This window comes from Podarcis tiliguerta (genome assembly GCF_965153285.1).
Source record: "Podarcis tiliguerta genome assembly, chromosome: 6".
Classification (NCBI taxonomy): Eukaryota; Metazoa; Chordata; class Lepidosauria; order Squamata; family Lacertidae; genus Podarcis; species Podarcis tiliguerta.
This window is the reverse complement of record NC_139539.1, coordinates 38,007,068-38,032,830: the sequence shown is the minus strand read 5'-3', so window position 1 is coordinate 38,032,830 and position 25,763 is coordinate 38,007,068. Positions and strand designations below refer to the sequence as shown.

The following is a 25,763-nucleotide window of genomic DNA, read 5'->3' as shown; positions in this document are numbered from 1 at the left end:
TTCTGTCATAACACTGAGTAAATAGAACTCAAAGAGGCTAGGATACATATCTGATGTAAAAATGCAATGCAACATGACATTCATTACATCTTGCCCTCATGGAATAGCTGCCATTCAGAAAATGGGCATGCATCTGCACAAAATCATGGGGAAATGCCTTTTCCTCCTTTTCAACCTATGAGTTAACTTTCCCTGGCATAACCTGTACCTAATAATGTATTTGAACACAACAAATCTTATTTTGGGGGGCTGTTATGTGGAATATCATTCAGACAGAAGGCTGTAAGATTACTGCTGACTGCGAAAATTAGCCCATGTACTACTGTTCTGTGAGAAACAGGCCAAAGAAACATAACACCGAGTGGCTTTGTCATAAGGACTATGTCACTTCAAAGATTCAGATAAATTAGGTGTATTGAATCCTTGACCTGAATCTCCCCTCAGATTAATCTCCTGTCCATACCTAACTCCTGAGGGAACATGTTTTCCTGTATACTTGCCCTTCATCTTGTTTCCCTCCTTTTGACAGCTACTCTCTTGCTCGACCAAATAGAAGATGAAATAGGCTGGAGAAAGGTGGAGGTTGCAATTGAGGTGGAGGTTGGAAAGGCAGGGAGTGTGTCTGATACCTAAGGACCTGTGTAACCTCATGACAGTGGTGAGAATGATGGTTTTTAACCCCTCCTCTGTGGAAAGAGGTCAGAATTTTGGAAAGCACAGATCCCATCTGGTAGACTCTGGAATTCTACCCTCATCCATCTATCAAAGTGAACCCCTTTAAGACTCAGCAGCCAGTTCACCACAAAGTCCCAGTTGTGCTATACAGGGCTGGTGGCATGAAGAAAAATGCTATTCTCTACCAGGGGCCATGAGCAGCCAATTCATTTCCCTTTCCTGTCTCCAGTAACATGAGGTTAACTCTATCGTATGATTTCACGGGTGGCTGCGCAAGGTCTTAAACTGGATATAAGAGAATGATTGCCTCTAGTGCTTTTCTTTGACATACTTTCTGCTCCTTTCTTCCCTTCCTTTCATTAGCATAGATGAGGCCTAACTGTATGCAGCTATCCAATGAACTTTGTAGGGTTTGTACCCTAGATACCGTCTTCCTAGCAAGTAAAATGGGACTGGTTATAAGCAGAGGGATGGAATGTTCAGACTTTAGAGAAAGCCATCACTACCAAGAGTGATGGCAAAATGAGAAGCTAGCATTGGTTTCCAGGCTCTGATGCTCTCTGTGTCAGTCAAAGTGTGCCCATGCAGGAATAAAATAGAAGATATTGCTACAAAAGGTAGGTACCATTATGCAGAATTTGTGCAACTTTATTTGGTGTGCTATGCTCCACCTACAGTGACCTTACTATTTCCTTTTTCTGTCATAGAATCATAGAATCATAGAGTTGGAAGAGACCACAAGGGCCATCGAGTCCAACCCCCTGCCAAGCAGGAAACATTTGGATTAAAATAGATATGCACGGTTTGGAACAGTTGCCCAGTGGCTTGAAGACATATTGAAAACGATGCCTCTCAGACCCGGCAATTACTCTATATGGACACAACTTAATTGGTGGATCTGATTTCCTGTCTATTCACAATAGCTAGCTTGGAGGAGGGGTGAGAGAATCTGTACCAACATACCAGGTAGGCTAAAAATGGTGTGCCTGGGAATAAAAACCTGACATCTGGAAAATGTAGAGTAACATGGCTAATGTCCCTGTAGGTCAGGGTCAGGCTGCTGAAGCTGAGTAATGCATTTAAACTGTCAAGTTGTCAAAACCTCTGCTGCATATTCTTACTTATTACTGTCACCTAGGGTCACCCCATGTGGAGTTGCTCCTTGACAACACTGAGACCTCCAGGCACTCCTGGTGCAGGTCAGGTGAAAAGCTTAGGCAAGGATCCCTGGCTCAGTTTCTGAGACATTAAAGGCAACATGAAAAAGTAATTAATAAAAAAATGAGAAAGTCACATGGAGTCTTGGTGTGTCGTACTACAATGAGAATTCCCTGCTCTTTACTGCCTGAAACTCTGTCCTCAGATTTTTCAGAACAAGGACTCTTTACAGAAGTGTCTCTGAACGTACAGCAAATTTCTAAGACTCACTGGTCTAGCACAAGTTTTGTGCTAGTGCAGCATCACTAAACTTGACATTACATAGGAACTGAGGTGCTACAGAAGATAAATCAGCAGATAAATTTAATAGAAGACAGACTAGTCAGATACAACTGACATGTTTTTTGCCCTCTGTTACTTGCCTTCCTGGTGCCCCTAAGCAGGAAACTGGCCCATAGCATTAACTGTAGCCAGGAGGCTAACATTTCAGTTTTGCTATCATAACTAGGACTGAATGATGATGCTCCTCCATGACTTCCTCTTAGCCAGTTGTGTTATCCTTTGCTACTCTTGTAGCTACTGCCACTTTGCTCCAGACTTGCCTACTCTAAAATCTTACACTTATGGCAGAGGTTCCACCCTCCTTGCTTGTGCTTGGTTGATACAAAAGCAAATAGAGTCATCCACATAACATGTTAGTTTTCTCAGCAGTCATTGGGAAAGAGGAACAACGACAGGAAGCTGGGATATCAAACATTCTAATGGAGACACCAGATTTTCTAGGGCAAAACCAGAATTGTACAGCAAAGGCTTTTGCAAGAGGTCTTTAAGCACATGGTATTGTATAGGGACGCGGGTGTATATTGTATATTGTATAGGGACGCGGGTGGCGCTGTGGGTAAAAGCCTCAGCGCCTAGGGCTTGCCGATCGAAAGGTCGGCGGTTCGAATCCCCGCGGCAGGGTGCGCTCCCGTTGCTCGGTCCCAGCGCCTGCCAACCTAGCAGTTCGAAAGCACTCCCGGGTGCAAGTAGATAAATAGGGACCGCTTACTGGCGGGAAGGTAAACGGCGTTTCCGTGTGCTGCGCTGGCTCGCCAGATGCGGCTTTGTCACACTGGCCACGTGACCCAGAAGTGTCTCCGGACAGCGCTGGCCCCCGGCCTCTTGAGTGAGATGGGCGCACAACCCTAGAGTCTGTCAAGACTGGCCCATACGGGCAGGGGTACCTTTACCTTTTTATTGTATAATACCACGACCGACTCTGGGGTTGCGGCGCTCATCTCGCTTTATTGGCCGAGGGAGCCGGCATACAGCTTCTGGGTCATGTGGCCAGCATGACTAAGCCACTTCTGGCGAACCAGAGCAGTGCACGGAAACACCGTTTACCTTCCCGCCGGAGCGGTACCTATTTATCTACTTGCACTTTGACGTGCTTTCGAACTGCTAGGTTGGCAGGAGCAGGGACCGAGCAATGGGAGCTCACCCCGTCATGGGGATTCGAACCGCCGACCTTCTGATCGGCAAGTCCTAGGCTCTGTGGTTTAACCCACAGTGCATGTCCCTGTATGGTATTGTATAAACACCAACAATTGGGAAACACTTGCCTGTGAGCGCACCAATTGGAGAACAGCCTTTACCAAAGGTGTCATGGCTTTGAAGACACTCAAACTTAGGACACAAGGGAGAAACGTGCTAAGAGGAAGGCACGCTTGACAAATCCACACCATGATCAACTCCCACCCAGAAACCAATGTCCCCACTGTGGAAGGACGTGTGGATCCAGAATTAGCCTCCATAGTCACTTACAGACTCATTGTTAAAACCGTGTTTATGGAAGACAAATCTTACTTGGCTACGAGTGATGGCCAAAGAAGAAGACTGTTCAGAGGTTGTCTGGTGGGTGAATTTGGTGATTTCAGGAACATTAGGGAGCATTCACTTTTCCAGCCCCCACGCCCTTCACATTAGCACACCTGGACTATTGCATTCTTGAACCACAGCCTTTCCAAAAAAGGTAACAACATCTATCAAACCACCTTCTCTCTTCACTTTTACCTGCGCAGGAGAAGCTTGGGATGATTCTTGTTCTCCAGGTTCTTCTCAATCAAATCAGACAGCAACTGCTTCAGGACATCAGTGGCATATTCTAGCTTTCCCTGAAGTCCTGTCATGATGAGGGAAGCCACATTGCCACGGTCACGCATGGAGAAACTTCGCTGCATCTCCAGGGTACGGATAAATGTCAGAAGAAAGACCTTGTTATTGATCAGGTGGGCAAATAGCTTCAAGGCCTTTTCAACATTCTGCTGTCCATTTCCTTGCACCTGTAAAATGGGAAGTGTGTCTTCAGGGATCAGTTTAAAGAGTAATGCCTCCTATTTCCAGCCTGACTTCAACTTTCCAAAAGCTCAGAGTGTAGCCCTACAAAGTACATTAATCAATCAATCAATCAATCAATCAATCGAAGTTTATTGTTCTAGCCAAAGGCCATGACAAACCTGCAGCAACAGTACCAGTGCAGACCATACATGAATAATATGAGCCACCATCCATGAAAGGTTACCAGAGAAACCAACAAACTTAAATCCAGCTTGATTTTAAATTAAACTTCTGAATCAGGACAACAATTTACAGTGATTTTATCTAACTCCTTTTTCCTGCTTTTTTTTTTGGGGGGGGTAGCCAATGCATACAGGGCCACTCTGTGTGTTACAAATATATTATTGTCACTCAGAAGAAACTGAACTATTTCTGCTGGGGTGTACCTGCTTGCTTGTGTGAGCAAAGGTTTCAGAAAGTGATCTCTTGTCTCTCTATATATGGGGCGAGCTAGCAGATAAAGTGTGATGTCTCCCACCTAAGGATGACCACAAAGCTGGTCCGTGTACAGGACCTTATTGCTAAGAAGTACATTATATTGTCTGTGCACTGAGGTTAAAAGCCCACTAAGTGGCTCGTGAATTGTGCATCGGTTGCACAAAAGTGACACTCCCACTGGCAAATTAATTACTAATTTAGGCAACTGCTTTATTGTGAAATGGCAGTAAAACAACAAAAAACATTCAGGTTTCCCACTAGTCCTGTTTGTAAGTAATTCATTATGAGTCAAAATGATAAAGCACTGAGCATAATTCTTCTCCAAAGTTTTCAGTGACTTATGTGTTCAAGTTGCTCACGTTATGTAACTAAGCAGCTGTGTAATTGGCAGAACATTCATCACTACTATAGCTTTTTTGGGAAATGGTAAATAAAAGAAGTAGCCAGCATCAATATTTGCTTGCTATTTTGTGATATAAATAGAGAAAGCAAGGCACGACTGATTACTTAAACACCCATTTCCACGGGTGCAATACCAGTGGCTCGGCTAATTGCCCCAAAGTCTGTGAGACAGGAAAGTTGGGGGGTAAAACTTGTCTTTATCTGACTGCAAGTTATTTCAATTTATAATATAAATTAAACATCTTGAAAAAAATAAAATCATATAGGTTGAAAGAGGTCCTGCCATTCACCTCATATAACCCTCCCATATGTAGACCAATGTTTTACAGCAATAAATAATTAAAAAGTGCATGAATGGGTTACGCTTTAGTTAGGCTTAATTTGCAATCAATCAAATATAGCTTTGTTCATGGCCTTTTCATACTAGTCTATAACTGCTCTCTCACTAGGGACAAAGACATTTGCATACAAGCTGTTTAGGCTTAGTAGTAAAATAAGAAGTGTTGTGCAAGCCTGTCAGAACCCATGAGACTTGTACTACAGCACATTTTTGCCATTGGGCTTGGTCAATTTTCTTTTCATTGTAAAAACACACTTGAAAAATAAAACCTGGTGTATATTTCTTTCACTTAACTTAGGTCTGATCCTCCAAGCCCAGGTCTTCAAAATACTACCACTTGAGCTACGAACAGTAGCTACCAGGCTTGTTTTAATTAGAGCCCCAGAGAAGGACTTCGTATATTGATCAATAAGTTACCGTAAACAGCTATCGGCAGGGTACTGCAGAAGTATAGTAGGACAGCAAAGCTGTTAATCTACTCTATATGCAGACATTGAATTTTTTCTGCCATCATGTGTAACCTTTTTGCAAACTGGGGGTAGGAAGAGGCAGCCTGCAGAGCTCCTTACATTCTACAGCAGAATCTTGACTGACAAGGCAAAGGGGACATGGAAATGTTTGTACAGGATCCAGCAGCAGGAAAAATGAAATGCAAACAGCTTCACAGGACTATTGAGGCATGGGCATTTCCATGTTATTACTCTCACAAAGGCAGCATATGCGACTAATGCACAGAAATGCAACTGATGGCAATGCTCCTTCTTTTATTTTTCCATGGTCAAATGCCAGCAGCAGCATTTTCATACTGAATAATGGGTTCCATCTGCTCCTGCACTTGCTTTATCTATATAAAAAGTAACTCAAAATTGGGATGGCTGGCAACACAATTTTTCAGCGGACAAAGCCGAAGGGATGTGCCCAAGGTCCAAGAGCTCTGCCAAGCGGAGGAAGAGATGTAGAAAATTTGAGAAGTTGTTGGGTTTTGTTCTTTGCAAAACAGGAGAGTTGTTTTCCTTGGGGCACAAGCAGAGTGTAATTTTCCCCAGACACCCCAACTCTCTGGTTTTCTTTCAACAAACAGAGAATTCAAGAAACCTTTAAATAGCTGCTGGTCATGGGGCTTTAGCAACTGGGGGTGTGGGGAATAGTAGGACTGAAGCCACACAGAAGAAATCAAGAGGAAGCAAACTGCGTGTAAACTACACAAAACACAAGCCTTTTGTTATAGCGAACTTGAGTGTTCAATGTGCTTAGCCCAGCACTTCTAATAAGATTCAGCGTGGGAGGCAGAAAGGTGCTTTCACAGCTGTGTAGGTTTCAATCTAGCTTCCTAGTGGGAACCTGGGAAGCAACAACGCTTGCTACCTGATGAAACAGAGAGACAGGGAGAATGTGCTGCTATTCCATTACCTCTAGTTCACGCAGCACAGGGTGGTCCTCTATGCCAGGGAAGAGGACCCTCATGGCATATGTGCGATAGTCAAGGTACGGGATCCCTGAGCGGTCCAGGTCGCTGGTTAACTCGTTGATGTCTGTCTGCAGCTCTGCAAAAGCTATTAGAGAAAGGGAGGGAGAAAGACAAGACAATCAGAAGTGAGCGCTGGAAATGCAGGCTGCAGTACAAGCAATCAAGGACTGCAAATGAGCCAGCTCAGGGAAGCTCGTTTACTCTAGACCTCTCTGTGTCACTCAGACATGCCCTCAAGCTGGGAGCCACTTCCCCAGCATGAGAGAGAGGAAGAGAAGCACAATGCAAAGAACAGATGCTGAGAACAAAACAGGCTTGCTAATTTGTATGCTGTTCACACCTTGTATGTAAGCACTGAAAATGCCTTGAAAGGCACTAGATAAAAATAAAGATCCTATTTTTAAATCACTGTACTGTGCAGCTTCTCTTTCACAGTCACTCACTCTATCTACACCTCACCCTAAATGTTTTTGGGTTTTTTTTTTGCTGTGGCTAGCACATGGATTCCTTCCCCATGCTCTGCAGCTTAAATGGCATTAGCCAGTGCCCAGGAAGAAAACAATGCTTTCAAGTGGGGCTAGAGAACTGCAGGTGTAAAGGACTGCAACAGGCTTCATGCAATGGGCTTTTGATGTGCATAGGGAAAGAGCACGAAAACTCTAAATGCTGGCAGCAGTGCAACATGTTTCATGGCAGTGTGCATGTACAATATATCCAGTCCTTCCTCCCCCCCCTCCTTTTTCAAGGAGGAAGGACTGCAGAAACATTCTGCACATATGGCAGCATCACCTGTCATGCCTCCAACACATTAAGTGTTGGCATGGCGGCACTGTGTGAATGTGGATGCTCTCCTAAGACACACACACACAGGAGAAGCTTGTTCTGGTGAATGTAAACTGGCCCTAAGATGCAAACATAATTGCATACTTGTTTGTAAAAAATACCAGTGCTGATTAGGGGGTGTTTCTTTGTCCTCGTTAAAATCTGCTATGGTAAAAGACAGCAGACTTCCCTGCTGAACAAGTTAATGTTATTTACATTTCTTCACAAATGAGAACTTCGCTGGTGCGTTGGGTGTCATGTAAGGGATAGTTCTGTATTTGAAGGTATAAAAGATTAAGATCTATAAGGAGAATGAGCAGGGACCTTGAACTTCCTCATCAGGGAGTCCCTGGGTCACAGTTTTTACTATGGTGAGATATATCTTATTTCTATATAAATTATCATAATTTCCCCCCTAAATCTGCATCTAAATATGTAAATTAGCACTCTTGTTCTCTTTTTTAGCAATGCAAAATTGATCACCCTACTAGTGTTTCCCTGTCATGTGACAAAGGGATAGCATAACTTTCAGAACTGCAGGGTTCTTTTGCTGGGGGCGGGGGGAGAGAATCCTACCTTGTGAAAATTGCATATTAACCTTTGGTGAATAATTTCTGGAGCATTCAGTTCCAATTTGCAGTGAGACAAGAATATACAATAGGAAAACACTACAATATACCCTGTAGGTGGAATTTTGTTAGGAGGGGGTTTAAGGGGACAAGCAATTGTTGCAGAATAACCACGCCAGGTAGTTTAACATATTAATATTTTTAGCTGTATTAAAGAATTAGTGAAATAAAATATTTTTGAAAAAAATTATAGATAAGGGCCTGATGCTTGTCATTGTTTGTGCTCACTTGCCACAAGACTGGAAGGCAGGAGTAACATTGTTTCCCAGTGATCAATTGGCTAAAATACTGCCTGCATTCTGTTCATTATATCACCAAAAGTAAAGACTAACTCCACCACCACCGCCCTGCCCCATAAAAGTTCAGGATGGGACCTAACTAAAACCCTGAGAGGTCTAGATACCCAGAACTTGCCCACCCACACTTGGCTATTGTCTTCCACTACACTTTGGTCAGTGCAGAATGGCTCAAAACAGCTTGCTCTTGCTTGGTGAGATAAGCTTACATTCAAATTAGTTTCTATAACCCTGCTTGGGAGACCACACTGGGGTTGTCTTGCTTGTGGAAACCTGAATGAGAAGCTAGATGACATGGTAAAATATGAAGATGATTGCATTAATGTGTTTTCAAATCTCCAAGATCTCAGAAATGTTTTAGAGGACCTTTAGGAGCTATGCAATCCTAAACCATTTCCCTCAGAAGCATGCCCCATTGAGTTCAATTGGACTTATTCCCAGGTAAGTGGGTATAGGATTTCAACCCTATTGACTTATCTGAGAAAATTTACTGGTGTTTCCTTTTATGGGACTGACATTTATATGGCAACTCTGTAAAAATCATTCTATTGCTCACCGATGACTACTGCTGAGAAGAGTTAGTTTTTGATCTGCAGCAGCACTGTCTGAAAATAAATGTCTTGATTCTTAATTAGACTTCAGTCTAACAAGAGTGTTCTGCTTCTTTGTCCTTTTAGCTTTGAAATGTGTTTCATTTGAAAAAGAAAACATCCCAAACCAACAAATTGCACATCTCAAACAGTCACCTTTGAGTGCTACATTCCCAGAGTTATATGTACCCTGCTGAGTAACCACAATAAGTCTCTTCATGCATACATGAATCTGCTGCTCACCTGAAAGAGTCATAATGAACACTTGTAATGGCTCAAACTTTTTTTTATAAAAAAAGTCTCTACAGTGAATGTTTGAAAAAGTTTGGTCCCCCCGCAAAGCACCTTCCACCAATGTCTCGCCTGCTTTGCCCAAGACAGGGTGGCAGAAGAACAGGGAAGTGATGGCACTCACTAGCTTGCCTTTGAACTGTTCACAATCATGGCTCAGAAATGAACTCTCAGAAATGGGCTCTCAAAAGCTCACTTCAAAGGATAAATGGGCTTTCAGTACGCCCAAAAGCGTTCAAATCCTTTTCTAAACTACAAATCCCAAGATGGCACCACTATGGAAGCCCTGATGCATCGTGGAGCCTATCACAGAATCAAAGAATCATAAAATGTTAGAGTTGGAAGGGACCCTGGGATCATCTAGTTCAATCTCATGCAATGCAGCAATATGCAGCTGTCCCATACAGGGATTGATCCTGCAACTTTGGCGTTATCAGCACCACACTCTAACTGAGCTATTCTGGCTGTATTGGTTTGAGAAGAGGACCCATCTCTCTTGCCATTCAGAACATTACAGCATGGAATGTGTTCATCTCTATTTCCCAATGGAAAATATTTAAACAGTATTTAAAAAGCAGTCAAGAGTGAGAAAGTTGTCTTCTTCTTATTCGTCTTCTTTTAAAAAATCCCTTTCAATGTTTGCTTTGGGGTGAAGCAGGAATACTAGATAGGAAATGATTTTTTATTATTATTGTGCAAAATACAGGCAAGAAACTCCACATCTACTTCCAGACTTTGGCCTTTCCCCCTCCACTGGGTGGCCTGCGCTCCTATTCAGTGTTCTGAAGTGTAAAAATGTGTGAATTCACTCACTAACTCTGTCAGTCACCGAGGGCTGTAAATTATTTTTCTGCCTGGTTCTAACTCACTCCATGTAACACTTGGATCATTGCAAGGTTTCTGGCTTTCCTAACATCCACATAAAATGCCTTCAGGAAAGGGTCAGCAGACAGCAAGGCCTAATGACCTGCCACCAACAAGCTCTGTACATGTTGCTTAAATAGGATCAAGGGCTAATCCTGTTCTCCACACATTAGTCAGGCAATGGATGTCTCTGCATCCAATACACTCGTTACTGTCTTCCCTCGCATACAGACTTCACGGGAGAGCTCTGAGCCTCTCCGTCTGCAAAAGAGGGCATTTTATGAGTGGGTGTGTTTAAGGGAGATTGACCAAATGTTTATTTGACAGCTGTACGTGAGCTTAGGCCCTGTTAAATTCACACCAGATCAAAGGCAACAGGGTAAGCAGGAGGCAGTTACCACGGAAACAAGACTTTGGTACTGTTCAGTACTGGAGATGTATTCAGTCAACAGGGAAAAGTTATGTTAGGCAAAACAGATGTGCTAAGAAATATGTGTGTATATATGAAAATGACAATGTTTTGTGTGAAATGGCTCGTCCTAGTGTCTGCAGGGTTCTTCCATCCTGATTTGATGAATGTTCTTGGAAATAAGCCCCACAGTCTTCAGTGGACTTTGATCCAAGGGAAGTGAGCGGAGAATGCAGACCTAATGCGTGATTATGGCAGTCTATCATCTTCCATAACAATGTTGTTACAGCCATGATTATGATCCTCAGACACTTACTTTGGAGTAAAGTCTGTACATAGTGCAAGGGTAGGAAAAAGTTAATGATTCTTTTGTCTGAGTCTGTCTAATCCTAACACATAGTGGATTGCTAAGATTATGAGTACATTACTTTGTGTTTCCTTGTGGTCTTGTCTCTCTTTCTGTGTTCATCAGTTGAGCAGTCCTTGTTCCAGGAAAGCTCAATTTAAACAAAGTTATGTTGTGAGCTAGTGGAATTTTTAGCACTGTGGCCTTATGGGGACAGGTCTTTTCTCTGTCCTGGTCATTTCAGACACTGGTGCTTTGCTGCATTTGTGTCCCTTCAATTGAAGCTTGAATGTCATGTGTATTGGCAAAATGATACGCTTTCCCCAAAGATTTATACAGTTTACACAAGAGAAAGGTTAAATTAGCCTTGGGAGTCAGTAACACCAAGGCAGGAAGTATGCTATGGCAATAACTCTTACCAAGAGGACAAAAGATAATATAAAATTAATGTTCATGGCTTTTTGTCAATGACCTATGTAGCTGATAATGGAAAATAAGTTAAGGTCTGACACTTGCAGCGACTCTCCACTCCTACCTACTGGGCACACACAGGTAGGAATGGAGAGTTGCTGCAAGTGTCAGACCTTAACTTATTTCCCATCATCAGCTACATAGGTCATTGACAAAAAGCTGCTAATATTGTGTCCAGTAAGCCAAACTGAGCATAGTTTCATCCGATTCTGTGGGATCAGTTCCAGTGATTGAGACCTGAGGAAATGATTAAGATGCTTCTGGTTGTCCATCCCACTGCTTGCCCTTTTGACCCTTGCACATCCTGGATCGTTCATACAAGTTTGTGGGGTGCTGACTGGCAGTTCAGCTGCAGGCACTTATGGAGGAAGCAAATTATCTGGACCCATTTTAGTCTGGGTTCAGGTCTGGGTTTGGCACAGAATCATCCTGGTGGTTGTAACAGATGACCTCCTTCAAGGGACAGGTAGGGGAGTGCAACCCTACTGCTACTATTGGATCTCAGTAGCTTTTGATACCATCAACCCATGGTATCTTCATGGACCATCTCTGGGGGTAGGGAGCCAGAGGCACCATTTACAGTCGTTCTGCTCTTATTTGCATTGCCACTACCAGAGACTAGCATTGATAGACCACATATTGTGCACTGCTTTTCCCCAATGCTATTTAACATCTATATGAAGTCATTGGGAGGATATATGGGGCACTATGAAACTCATCTCTACTTTTCTATTAAATATGAGTCAGAAGAAGCCATGCATAAGCTGAACTAGCACCTGGATGTACTGGTGGAATGGATAAGGAAGAGTAGACTGAAGATGGAACGTGCTAGGAAGGAGCATTGTGGGTAAGTTGTTCCCAGGTCTGAGGACTGGGGAGTCTGGCTGTTCTAGATGGGACTGCACTCCCTCTGAAAGAACACAGTTTAGGGGTTCACTTGGAACCATATTTGTCCATGGACTCCCAGGTGTCCTCTGTGGCAAAGAATGCCCATCCACAGCCACAGCTGGTGCATCAACTGAGCCATTTTTGGATTTCAGTTATTTGACTGCAGCATGTATTAATAAAGCAAGTTTTAAGGCTCTGTACATATAAAGCCAGAAATCATTCTGAACCAGGTTACCTGGGAAATTGTTTTCCCCTTCATTGCTCAGTAAGGACAATTAAGATTAGCAAATGGAACCCAGTTACGGTAGTTTTGCCATAGGCTGGTGATTACTGGCTTGTGGTAACATGTCTCAGTTCTTGGTTCCTATGTTCTACCTGGTTTTCTGTCCAGCCAAGACAGGCTCAAGCTGCTGCTGGCCAGGCAAGTTGATACCATCAGTTTGAGACCATGAAACAGATGCCTTAGTCATTTGTTAATGGACTTCACATATTATCAATAACCTGAGGAGAAGGGATCTAGATCAAGAATCTACAGCTTTCAATAGTCTTCTGGAACTGATCTCCATGATGCACTTTCCTTCATTCACAAATTATGCCACTGTCAGTGCAACAAGGGAAACTCATTTTCACTGATAAGGAACTTCTCTGGATCCCTCTGATGCCTCTGTCAAATTATGCTAGGCAGTGCTGCGAATATACTTTTTGTGAAAGACACATACACAAGCCCTTGCTTAAGTAGACCTTTTCTCATGTGTCATTAGACATTGCCAGATTAGTGGGGGAGAATACCTGAGGTAGTACTACTGACCTTCTTTGCATTCAAGGGCCACCCGAGATTCTAGGTTGTCCATCTGCATCTGTAGCCTCTTGAGGGTTAGGTCGTTTTCACGAGATTTGCGCTTGTAGGCAATGAGGACAATAATGACGATGATGAGAAGAAGGCTGCCTCCTGCTGCAATGCTGACAATAGCTGGCAAGGTCAGGAGGCTGTCCGAGATCACATTCACTGAGCCAGGGGAGAAGATGATGCCACCTACATGCACCTAGTCAAGCAAAAGACATTGGACATAGTCATCAAACTTTATTGCAGTGCTCTCATGTAGAGTGGTCTAGGGAGAAGATACCTAGGGAGGTCATGCCAACTGTTGTGCAAAGCATCAAACAGCTTCAACAACCTGCTTCTGAGGAAGACCTCAGGGCTGACCTTGCCTGTCCCACCACCTCCACTCCTGGCAGAGAAGCAGTGCCTGCATTGGTGCCAATTTCAGGAGAGAGCTCACCAAAATCACATAGGAACTTGTGGACCTTGCAACATCTTACTTGAAATCAGTGGTGATGCCAACACAACTTCTCTGCTGGTGGTTCAGGCACCAGAAGCAGTGGCAGGACGGCACCTCCCATTTCAACTTGAGCATCAAAACAGGGTGGGCCACCCCCAGAAAGACCCTGAGAATTTCTATTACAGGCTCTAAATGTGTCTCTCTGCTTATCTGCATAGGAGCTGATCTACGGAAAGAAACTTCTATTTTTGCTCCAGTAGTCATCTTCGCAGGATTTTTCTTTAGAAATGTGTGTCATCAAGGACTAGTACCTGACAGTGGTCCCCTGCCCATTTCAGACCTGCTCTGGGAATAATTCCCAAAGAGCCAACTATGCCTTCAGAGGGCACATAGTCTAAAGTTTGGTCTGCCAAATCACAGACACCGCTTGCATGGTCTTGTCTATCTACACAGAGAAAGGGCACAGCCTACTTGAAACACAGAAAAGGCTTCAAGTTGCGATAAATGCGTCATCCCGGCACTATCTCTGGCTTTGTTCTGATTATCTGATGGCTCCATTTGACTTTCATTTCACAAGCTTTCAGCTTCCTTTTGTAAACCATGGACATTAGAGACAGAATGACAATTTCATTGACCAAGAAGTTTAAAGAGGAAGTAGGAAAGAAGAGAGGAAAAACAAAAGAGATGGAATGGCGGGGGCCTAGGGTAAATCATGGGATTGTGGCAGAATAAACAGATAGACAGTTAAGGATGGACTAAGTTTTGCAGAACATGCCATGGCCTCTGATAACTGCAGATACTAATGGGAATGGGCTATGTTACAGTGCTATTTCAACAGGGAGCTGTTATGACTTGGCACCAGATAGTATAAGACACAAAGCAGATAAGGTTTTACTAGATCCCAGCAAAATAAACTTGGAAGATCGTTAGGCAGGTTTGAGTAAAGGACCAACTTCTTTTGGGGATTTGAAATGTAAGCATACCAGCTTCACTGGTTTGTCCTCCAAATACAATAAATAAGAGTCCCAAGAGAAGCTTGCCTTATTCAATAAACACACCTTTCCCCTGCATTTCAGTTCAATCCTTTTCAGTGGGTAAACCTGAGAAAATTATCTGGAACCAAAGCATCATGTAAGCACTGCCAAAACTCTTCAGAGGTTGCCTGTTTGATCATTAACTGTATTATATTATACACCAGTGACAGTATTTTGAATGGGGCATTATCATACAACTGTAATTTCCCTTGTGCTCCCTGGCTCATTCATTTTAGGTGAAAAGATTACCGTAGCTTAAAAAGGAGGTAACACACTAGCACTTTGCTACCATATCTATTAAAGCTGAGACTAGCTGGAAGAAAAACATCTACTTCTAATCCTATCACCTTGTTTCAAGAAACCAGTTACTAAAACAAGTGTGTAAAAATTCTCATAGAATTATGCATCACTTTTTCATCTGAGTGGAGCAAAATTACAAACAACAATTAGTTTGTGTCCACACTATTGTCCTTGTACCATTTTTAAAATAGTTATTTGTCTGCCATCATTGTGCCTTATTTGTTACGGGATGTATCTGGCGCAGACGTGTCCTTAGAGCATAAAGCTGAATAAATGGTTTTCATCAATAAACCTGACAGACAAGGTAATCCTGTCTTCAGCTATAGCTTATGCTAGCATGAGCTGAGACGAGGGGTTTGCTTCCCACTGTGTTGGGAGCCCAACACACCCACTTACATGTTTGCAAAACCTCTTGTTGCAATAAAGCAAGGTAGGCTCAAAAGTGTGATGGCACTTTTTATTTTTCAACAGCTATGGGGTTTCAGACTTATCAGGTAGAAGGTCAGAGCTAAATATGATTTATCCATTGCTGCTATATATTACCATGCAAAATTCACACTGATCCAGTGTGTGCTTGTGTAATGTGTGTGTGGCTAAAAAAAAAAAGGGTTCTACAAATACACAACCTCCTGTCTACATAGGAAGAACCCTATTGGATCAATCAACAGATCCATCTAGTCCAGCATCCTATTCCCACAATGGCCAACCAGAGGCCTATAATGGCAGGACCAGAGTGCAACAGTACTCTTCCCACTGGTCATTCCCAGTATGCAGAGTCACACTGTCCCTGGCAGTGCAATAGAACACAGCCATCATGGTGAATAGTCATTGATATCCCTTTCCTCCACAGTCTATTCCCTGCAGCAATAACTTCTACAAGGTGTTATATATTTACATGTATAAGTTAAAATGTTTTATTGTAGTGTGTTATCAAATTCATTCATTTATTTAGAAAAATATCCATGTCATCCTTCAATAAAATTCATAGGAGCATTCAAAGACATGCACCTGCATTTCCTGTATCTCTGAAAAATCTGGGACATTCACATCAAAGGATTGCGCCCTACCTTAGCTCCATGTCAAAAGCCAGAACAGTAGATGGAGCAGAAAGGGATACTACTTCCAAATCATCACTAAGAGAGGAAAATCAAAATCAGAAGATGGGTAGACAAAAGTATTCTTCTTGGACCTCACCATAACTTTGTGTTGCCCGGTGAGATTTGGCGGTTCACACAGCAGTTGGGTCTCAGAGACGGTGACAGCACAAGGAGTCTCTCCAATCAGAACAGTGTAATTCAGCTTTGCTCCACCAGTGGCAGGGGGACACAGATTTTTACCCTGTGGGAAGTAAGTGAGAGAAGGTTCTATGAAGATCCTAGTAAATGCCTTGGTTTCTTCTTGATCAGCTTTTCAGCACAAAATCAACAATTACGACATATTGTGTGCTATGTACTTTTAAGGATATGCTGTAACAAAGTCCGTGTATAATTATTTTCCAATAGCTATTAGTGATAATGGTATATGTATCGATAATCAACTGCACAGTTTAATGAGAGCTAACTCCTAGTATGGAAAGGTACATGATGAAAGTGTGTGTCTGCTGCATTTAAGCTTGAACCTTCCTCCACTTCCCAAAATTCAGGGTAGCATCCAACAGCATCCTTGTGCAAACTAAATAGTTCTTCTGCTTGCCGAAGTCTTTGATCTAGTGGAGGCCAACATCAAAGTGTTGTTGGATGGTGCAGGGGGAATCATCAAATATTGTCTGCTTTCCTCTTCCGTTAGTGGAAACCTTTGTTGGACATTACAATTTTAGATGCACAATTAAAAAATCCAATGTGTGCACCTAAAAATGTAAAGTGTTAAGTGGTCCTAATGCAATAAATACATAGGGAGATTTGTCAAATGAGGGCAAGATTTGAAATGTGGTGTTCCAATGAGTTTGGGTTTGTGTTCTTATCAGGGCTGTGTTCATCATCTTACCTTCAAGATTATGGGTGAGCCTGGCTTCTGATCCAGCACCCCAGTGGCACTCAGAAGTTCAAAGGTAGGGTTTGGGTAGTAGATAAACTTGGTGTCATTGTAAATCAGCAAGGACTGAACATTGTTAAAGATGAATCCAAACTCATCAGGTCGCTCAACAGCATCCAAACCAGGTCGGTACTCCAGAGTGAGGGAGGGAGCCAGGCAAGTTAGGGTGGTTGAATTCACAACTTTGCATACCTGGAAGCAGATAACCAAGGATTTTATGCTTTGAATAAAACCTTTCTGTCTTTGGGAAGTGCCCAAATATTTCATGTATCTCTGTTGATGTCACTGGAGTTGGACACAAACAAAACATCAGAACTTGTTCCAATCCATGTGCTACTTGCACCAACTGTCTACAGACAAGACTCAATTTGGTGTGTTTGTCTGACTCTGTACATGAAAGAGGAGCATTTTCTCTTCTGCATTTATTCACTAGGAGATTTTTTAAAATGTCCTTGCAAGTCACAGATAACTAATAGAGATATATGACACTGGGAGATTTGGCATAGCTGTAGTGTGCTGGAAATAATGGAATATGCTACCTAAGTACAGAAATAAATACAGGGACACATGAAGATGTTTTCTCACTGTATTTGCAGACTACAAGAAACAGCTCACAAGCTCTCTTCCATGTTTTAACATCACACTAATCTGACTATAGATTTCACTTTTACAAGCATGTGTAACCACAGGCATTGAGTAGAAAAGTGGTTTCCACGACACATATCTGGTTCACATCTCTCTCTTCCCTATTTTACTATGCAGAAAGATTTAACAATATAGCACTATATCAATTTAGTTCTCATTGCACAAAGTTATAATCCCCTGCCCCAACAGTTTCAAAATTAAAATTTGTGTAATAAAGTCAACTGACTGCAGTGAAGTTTTGTAAAAGTGTGGGACTCTTTTCTATTTCACATGCTGATTAATCCTCAAGAAAGAGAAACAAACAAAAGGAAAACAAAAATAAACCAAATTTTTTTAAATTATTGGTATTTATGTGAAAACTCCAGATTCTAAAACTCATTGTCCCCCTCCCTAATTCTTACATAAAGAAAAATTCAGAAAAGCCTGGGGCAATACCAAGGAACTTTGATAAGTGTACTGAACATAAAATAAAATCTGCAGCAAACTAACAATTTGTTAATCAAAAACTGGGCATCTATTCAGGTTCAGGTTCATTTTAACAGATGGTTACAGAAGAATACCAGAAAGAAATGTGAAGAACTCTTGAGTCGTTCAATCAAACCTGTTTGGAATATTATTTATTCATCACCTGCTCACATTATAATATAATAGCGGTGTATAGAAAACTAAAGATAAGTATAAAACTTGCAGCAAAAGTAATAGAGTTAAAATAACAAATAACACTAGAAGACGAGCAGTGGAAAATCATTAAGAATTTCATTCAGTATAGTCTTGGGTAAATAAAAAAGTACTGAGTATGCATGTAAAAGAGTAGAATCAAAAAGAGGAAAGGTAGAAGCTAAAACCTGGCTGTTGACAGGCATTCTTAAAGCAGGAGCCCTGCCATATGTACCAACTGGGCAGAAGGAGGCTAGGCATCCTGGAGCTGGTGCAGCAATCCAGCCCTTATCAGGCCCACTGCCATTGGGCCAGCTTGAGATCCAGTGGACCCTGGGGCAGGTCAGCCCAGCCTCTGACTGCCTCATTTCTGGTCTTTTCACTAAATCTTGCTAGCTGGATCACGTTTGTGTCAACGGAGTGTGGGTGGAGGCCACCAGAGGTGAACTGATGGGCACATTTGCCCAATACCCCCTTCTAACCTGGTGAAAAGGAGGTTTGGGTTGTACCCTCAATTGTTGGAGCAACCTCATCACAATAGTAATGAATTGCACATTAAAGGGGCCACAACACTGAAAGACCTGCTACTGGTGGATGTAAGGCAAATGGTATTTCTCCTTAGGTTCTCTAACATGGAATGCAGCAAATGTATCACGAGCTCAGATCTGCATGTTATATTCTCCCTTTGTCCTCAGCCAATCACTAGGCCAGCAGACAGCACTTGAAACTGAAAACAGTAGCAGAACGTAAGTTCTGAACCAGACCTCTACCCCCTGCTCCATATACACACACACTACTTCCATGCTGTGCTATTGTCTGCCACATATGCCTTTCAGCTAAACTTGTAATTAATGTCTGGTTCTGGTGACAAATCTAAGCAATTTCCCCAGGCCAGCTGTACAGAACAATCAGTGGGTCACAAGGGATTTGAGGTAAAATGAAGGTTATGTCCCACTGGTAAAAAGTTGGCAGTCCAGTTCCCTTTTCCCCCTGGGAAGCAGAGCATGGCTACTACTCCTGGAGTCTATAAGCAACTTTTCTAAGCATGATTCAAGGTAGACTTACATCTTTGGTTTGTTTTTTTAAAAACTAATGGTGCATTAAAGCACACGTGCCTCAGACCTGTAGACTCATCTAATCCAATAGTCTTCTTTCTTTCTTTCTTTCTTTCTTTCTTTCTTTCTTTCTTTCATCACTCGTAGCCAAGTAAGATTGTCTTACATAAACATGGTTTTAATCCAGACAGGGGAAAAGGGAGGCAGACTATGTTTAGGGCACCTTTTCTAGCCCCTCCCTCCTCCTTTTCGGGAAGAGCAGAGTGGATCCTAAAAAGGGCTGCTCAGTCATGGATACAGCTGCCGAGCTGCTCAACTGCCTCATTCCTTGAGTCAGAACAAGTGAATCTATCCACCCATGTGCCAGTTCTTGACTAGGGGCTTCCAGATTTGTTGATCCTGCCCCTGTTACCATTTGCTGATCGCCATGGGACTTTTGGGGTTTGGGTTTGGGATGGGTTTTTGGAAGACGCCTGTGTGTGAATTTGCTTTATGTGTGTAGATCAGTGCATGCTGACCAATGCACAGTCTTCACAGTAGGGCTCTGTTCTGATAGCATGAGTAGTCACAACGAACCAGTAGATTCCTATCTGTTGCAGCCTTCATCCACCTTCACAGCCATTGTAACATACTGTTTGTTATCATCCGCCTGTTCTGCCATTGAGGACTTCTTGGGTCATTCTTCGTCTAGCTCCTTCCCTTTGACCTTACCACCTTGGGTGACCCTGCTGGGAGTACGAGATTCCCGATGGCTTTGCTCACAAGGGTCATAGGAACGTGCAAACCCAACAAGGTGATGATCCAGTGAGTGAGAATCCAACAGTAATGGCAGAGCCTGGTCTACAAATGAGAGCTTTGCCATGAGGAATCCACAACAGCCACATTTTTGTCTGGGATGCTAACCTTTTCCTATGCTGGCTTTCACTGAAGCCATCATGTCAATCTGCCTGAAGAGCTCCAGAGCAGTGAGAAAGTGTGTGGCAGTAGTACTTGGAACCCACCTGCATGTATTGTATGCAGCTGGAATGCTGAAAAGACAAGAGCATTCCAAGTCACCCCCTAGCACCTGAACCTTTAATTGTATCTAAAAATAGTGTTATGAGTTGCAGGGCAGGGGTAGGTTGTATGCCTGAGCCCTGTTCAAATTCCTGAATCCAGAACAGATTCAATTCCTTGAATAGCCAGTCTAGCTTCCTGGTGAGTTAATGGCCCTCTAAGTATGGGTCATTAAGGTAACAAAGGAAGTGGCTCTGTGTCAGACAGAACATGAAAAATAAGTCATGTTCTGAAAAATAAGTCATGTCAGACTAACCTGATCTCATTTTTTGACAGAATTACAAGCCTGGTAGATGAAGGGAACGCAGTGGATGTAGTCTACCTTGATTTCAGCAAGGCATTTGACAAGGTGCCCCATGATATTCTTGTAAAGAAGCTGGTAAAATGCGGTCTTGACCATGCTACCACTCAGTGGATTTGTAACTGGCTGACTGACCGGACCCAAAGGGTGCTCATCAATGGTTCCTCTTCATACTGGAGAAGAGTGACTAGTGGGGTGCCACAGGGTTCTGTATTGGGCCCGGTCTTATTCAACATCTTTATCAACGACTTGGATGATGGACTCAAGGGCATCCTGATCAAATTTGCAGATGACACCAAACTGGGAGGGGTGGCTAACACCCCAGAAGACAGGATCACACTTCAAAACGACCTTGACAGATTAGAGAACTGGGCCAAAACAAACAAGATGAATTTTAACAGGGAGAAATGTAAAGTATTGCACTTGGGCAAAAAAAATGAGAGGCACAAATACAAGATGGGTGCCACCTGGCTTGAGAGCAGTACATGTGAAAAGGATCTAGGAGTCTTGGTTGACCACAAACTTAACATGAGCCAACAGTGCGACGCGGCAGCTAAAAAAGCCAATGCAATTCTGGGCTGCATCAATAGGAGTATAGCATCTAGATCAAGGGAAGTTATAGTGCCACTGTATTCTGCTCTGGTCAGACCTCACCTGGAGTACTGTGTCCAGTTCTGGGCACCACAGTTCAAGAAGGACACTGACAAACTAGAACGTGTACAGAGGAGGGCAACCAAAATGGTCAAAGGCCTGGAAACAATGCCTTATGAGGATCGGCTAAGGGAGCTGGGCATGTTTAGCCTGGAGAAAAGGAGGTTAAGGGGTGATATGATAGCCATGTTCAAATATATAAAAGGATGTCACATAGAGGAGGGAGAAAGGTTGTTTTCTGCTGCTCCAGAGAAGCGGACACGGAGCAATGGATACAAACTACAAGAAAGAAGATTCCACCTAAACATTAGGAAGAACTTCCTGACAGTAAGAGCTGTCCGACAGTGGAATTTGCTGCCAAGGAGTGTGGTGGAGTCTCCTTCTTTGGAGGTCTTTAAGCAGAGGCTTGACAACCATATGTCAGGAGTGCTCTGATGGTGTTTCCTGCTTGGCAGGGGGTTGGACTCGATGGCCCTTGTGGTCTCTTCCAACTCTATGATTCTATGATTCTATGATTCTATGAAATGGATGGGCCTCCCTCAACTCACTGGTAGTTAGAAAGACAAAGGCCAGAGTTGTGTGTGTGTGTGTGTGTGTGTGTGTGTGTGGTAGAAGCTACAAGCAAGGTTGCAGATTAGGCAGCTTGGAGACTGAACCATGTCTGATTTCTACTGGAATCCAAGGCTGTGGCCATAGGAGAAACAAAAACCCCTTGGGGTGTCAGTGCTTTAAGCCCCTCCATCATAGGCCTAGGTTGTATATGTGTGTAAACAAACCATATATCATAAAGACACCACAGTCTCTAATGTTCTTCATTCCACAGAAACGGAACCCTAGGTAAGCATCTGGAAGTTTAGGCCATCTGATATTGATATATATATATATATATATAACAATCAATTAAATATTTGTATATCATTTTGCTGAAATTATACAATGGGGAAAGGCAGGGGGAGAAGGAAAGGTAGTTGGACCAAGGAACATGCCCATTCCACTTTCCTGTTCAGCTTCAGAAGTATCCCTACTGAGCACTTTTTCTGACCCTTGATAACATCCCTAATGAGAACAAATGAGAAGGAAGAAGAAAGCTCTGCCAGCAAACATGAGACCATTTCAGAGTATTGCTCTATAGCTACCATTTAGAATCGTACGAATCTCAGCAGCAACACTGCGCTCACTTAAGTGCACTTTAATTTCATTTATATTAATGGATTTGAGAGCAAATAACTGTAAGCACAACTGCAGTCATCAGTTTTACAATTTCAAGTCTTGACATTTGTGGGGAACTGCCTCAGCAGTGCGTTTTAAAAGGTAAGTAATCAAAAGCTACATTTTCACAGATTTATGTGGTTTTCCTTCCTGAAAAATGGCAGGCATCATAAAAGCACACAGCTCATCAGCACAGTATCCCACCAATACGTATCTACATGCCCTTCATCAATGTGACATCTTGCTTAGACTTCCTCATGACCTCAGTAGTCAATATGCAATCCTGTATGAGAATCTTTTTATTGGCTGTGAACTCTGAGTACTGCCAGTAACATGCACACAGACAAAGTCATGTTGCCATGTAGTAAAATTCAGCTGTTTTATTGAAGAACAGCTCCTGAAAGTCACTTAAAGGCATCAGTAAATTTGCTTTCTTTATGGTGTTCTAAGCTCCTTGCAAAACAACAATATTCAAAAACATAAAACATCCCGCAGCACCACAATTCATTGAGGTATAAGGTGTGTGCATCTGACATATCATTAATGAATTTCTGGTGCTGGCCAATGCTGGAACAGTTGTACACAGTCTTTGCAACTCTACAACTGGAATCAAATATTAGTCTTGAGTTGGGAACATCTGAGGGACCCAAACAAGTATTTAATTGTGAAAACTGAATGGCTGTGCATCTAAACCAAAGTGTGTTCACTGTTCCAAGTTTCACACCAACTTGTACCAGTCCTCAATAAATAATCTGAACAGTCATAAATCACAAGGATTCAAAGGGAACAAAATCTTAAAGCCAGATTAAAAACAATTAACACGGTTGAGACCAGACTGAGGCCAGACTATCGCAGTCCAGGTAGCGTTGCCGGGAGCAATGGTTTGGGTTTATCAGTACTCAAGGCAACACTAATAGTCTTACTCTAGTACTCAGAGAAATAAAAAAACACAAAGAGAAAGATGAATCTAGATGAAAACATAATGACCCACATCTCTTGGGATCTTTTGTTGTCATTTTGTATTTTTATGTTGTGATCTTCGGATGAAGGGGGGTATACAAATTTTATAAATAAATAAATATGGTAAAAATGCATTAGTGACATGGCCTATAGACACTGGCACAGAACAGAAGCAGGGCAGGGAAAAGCTCATTATCAACTGAAGGAAAGGAAGAATATATATTTAAAAGTTTCCTGATATGGAAACATGTCACCTGAACATAAATACACAGGAACGTTCCTTATATCAACTCCAGCCATTGATTCACCAGCTTCAGAATTGTCTATGCCAGGGCGGGGGGAGGCAGGGGGTAGCCTATGGCTCTTCAGATGTTGTTGGGACTCCAACTCCCATCAGCCCCAGCCAGAACGGCCAACAGTCAGGGCTGATGGGCACTATAATCCAACATCCAAAGGGCACCATGTTGGCTACCGTAAGTTCACACTGTTATTGGCTCTTCCAGCTCGAGTTTTCCCCAGCCCCTCCTGGAGATGTCAGGGATTGAAACAGAGCTGTGTGTATGCCAAGCATGTCTGCTACTGAGTGAGCTCTGCCCCTTTCTTCTGTGAATTCTGATTACCCTGGCAGCTGTTGCAATATCTGAATTACAGAGTCAAGGGAGATCACAATTTACATTCTATACCCAAAGATAAAATGGATTACAACCCTATTTATTGGCTTTAACTATTCATGGTGGTTTATAAAGTGAGGGACAAATGGTTTGAAAGGCCATATAGAGCTAATAAAAAGAGAGAGAAGGAAAGGAAAGGAAAGAATGTCATATTTACTTAAGGTTTCAAGTTCCTAAAGTTCCGTAGTCAGTAAGGTACAGGAGGCAAATTGCTCCTCTCCTCCACTACAAACATGTATATCCGGGTATTCTGCACAAGCACAGAATCTCAATGTGGCAACAAAGACTAACCATGAGTACCATCTGGGAAGCATGAAGGCCATTTGGGTTGGAATGCTGTACTCACAACAGCATTGTGCATAAACCAATTTCTTGCACTCCTTCCTTCTCTGCGGGTCTTCTTGCTTCAATTGTGTTGTGTAAGTACCATGCACAGCTGCATATGTAATTTCTTAATTTTCTCATAAGATGTAGAGAAACATCTGGACCAGCAGCTGCAGAAATCTTTACTGCATTTTGTCTTGGCTCATAGGTGCACATTTTTTGGCAATGGAACAGTAACACAAACCATGTTTAAAAATTAAACCTGCTTTGAACAAAAGCACCTCAAGAGTACCTTGTGGGGGGGGGGGGCTGAGCTAGGACGGCAACTTCTTTGGATGCTATGAAAGGGAAGGAGCTCACAATAACTTGCAGTGGTACAATTATTATCATTTTAGAGGTATGACTGAAAGCGGACCTCTAGGTGTGGACCCTTAGTTACTGAACTCACAGCGGGCATCCTCAGAGCAAGGAGAAACTATGGGGAACTGCAAACATGAACTACATTTGCAAGGCCCATGGGCTATCTTTCACACTGACCTGGGGCAGGGCAAATGTGTGTGCTTAAAAAGGCTCTTCATCTCTTGTTTTTATGAGGCTCTGATAGTTTCACAATGGCCCCCAGGGTAGCCTCTTTTCATAAAGCAGGTGCTCAGGAGGGGTGGACTCAGCGGAGACACCACTTCCATTGTGTCTCTTTCAAACCCTCTCTGCATGTTTACTTAGCGCACCTCTCCCTTCTGCTGAGGGTTTTGTGTGTGTGTTGGATGATATATAGTGGGGCCTCACTAATGACACCAGCCCATATGTCTCCATTGTCCTCTGCTTAATGCAGTTTCTCCAAATGACAGGGCTTTGTGGGGCAAAGTAGGAATGAGCCCTCTGTGATAATGACTCCCTGCCCTAAAAAAGTAGGTTCACCTGATGTCCCCTAAGATGTGACTGCACAAGGGGGTCACACATACAGTTTAACTCCACAATGGTGATGTAGGGTATACTCTTCAGATATTATAAAAAGGTACTATGTAGAGTGAGCTATTCTGCACAAACACAATTCTTTTCTGGATGCACTGCACTGCCCACACAGACCTCACAATTCCAGATGAAGAAGAATCCAACATTTAGC

The 25,763-nt window shown here is 42.7% G+C and overlaps 1 protein-coding gene across 2 annotated transcripts in view; it reads right to left on the bottom strand.

Moving 5' to 3' along the window:
- Positions 1–25,763, bottom strand: part of PLXNA2 (plexin A2) — a 386,922-nt gene that overhangs the window by 49,260 nt on the left and 311,899 nt on the right. For both annotated transcript variants that reach the window (XM_083444223.1, XM_083444224.1), the window contains exons 18-22: positions 17,064–17,303; positions 16,275–16,418; positions 13,275–13,509; positions 6,803–6,945; positions 3,889–4,157 (exon numbers count right to left, since the gene is read on the bottom strand). In XM_083444223.1, the coding sequence (XP_083300349.1) occupies positions 3,889–4,157; positions 6,803–6,945; positions 13,275–13,509; positions 16,275–16,418; positions 17,064–17,303 (1,031 nt within the window). The remainder of the gene's footprint in view (positions 1–3,888; positions 4,158–6,802; positions 6,946–13,274; positions 13,510–16,274; positions 16,419–17,063; positions 17,304–25,763) is intronic.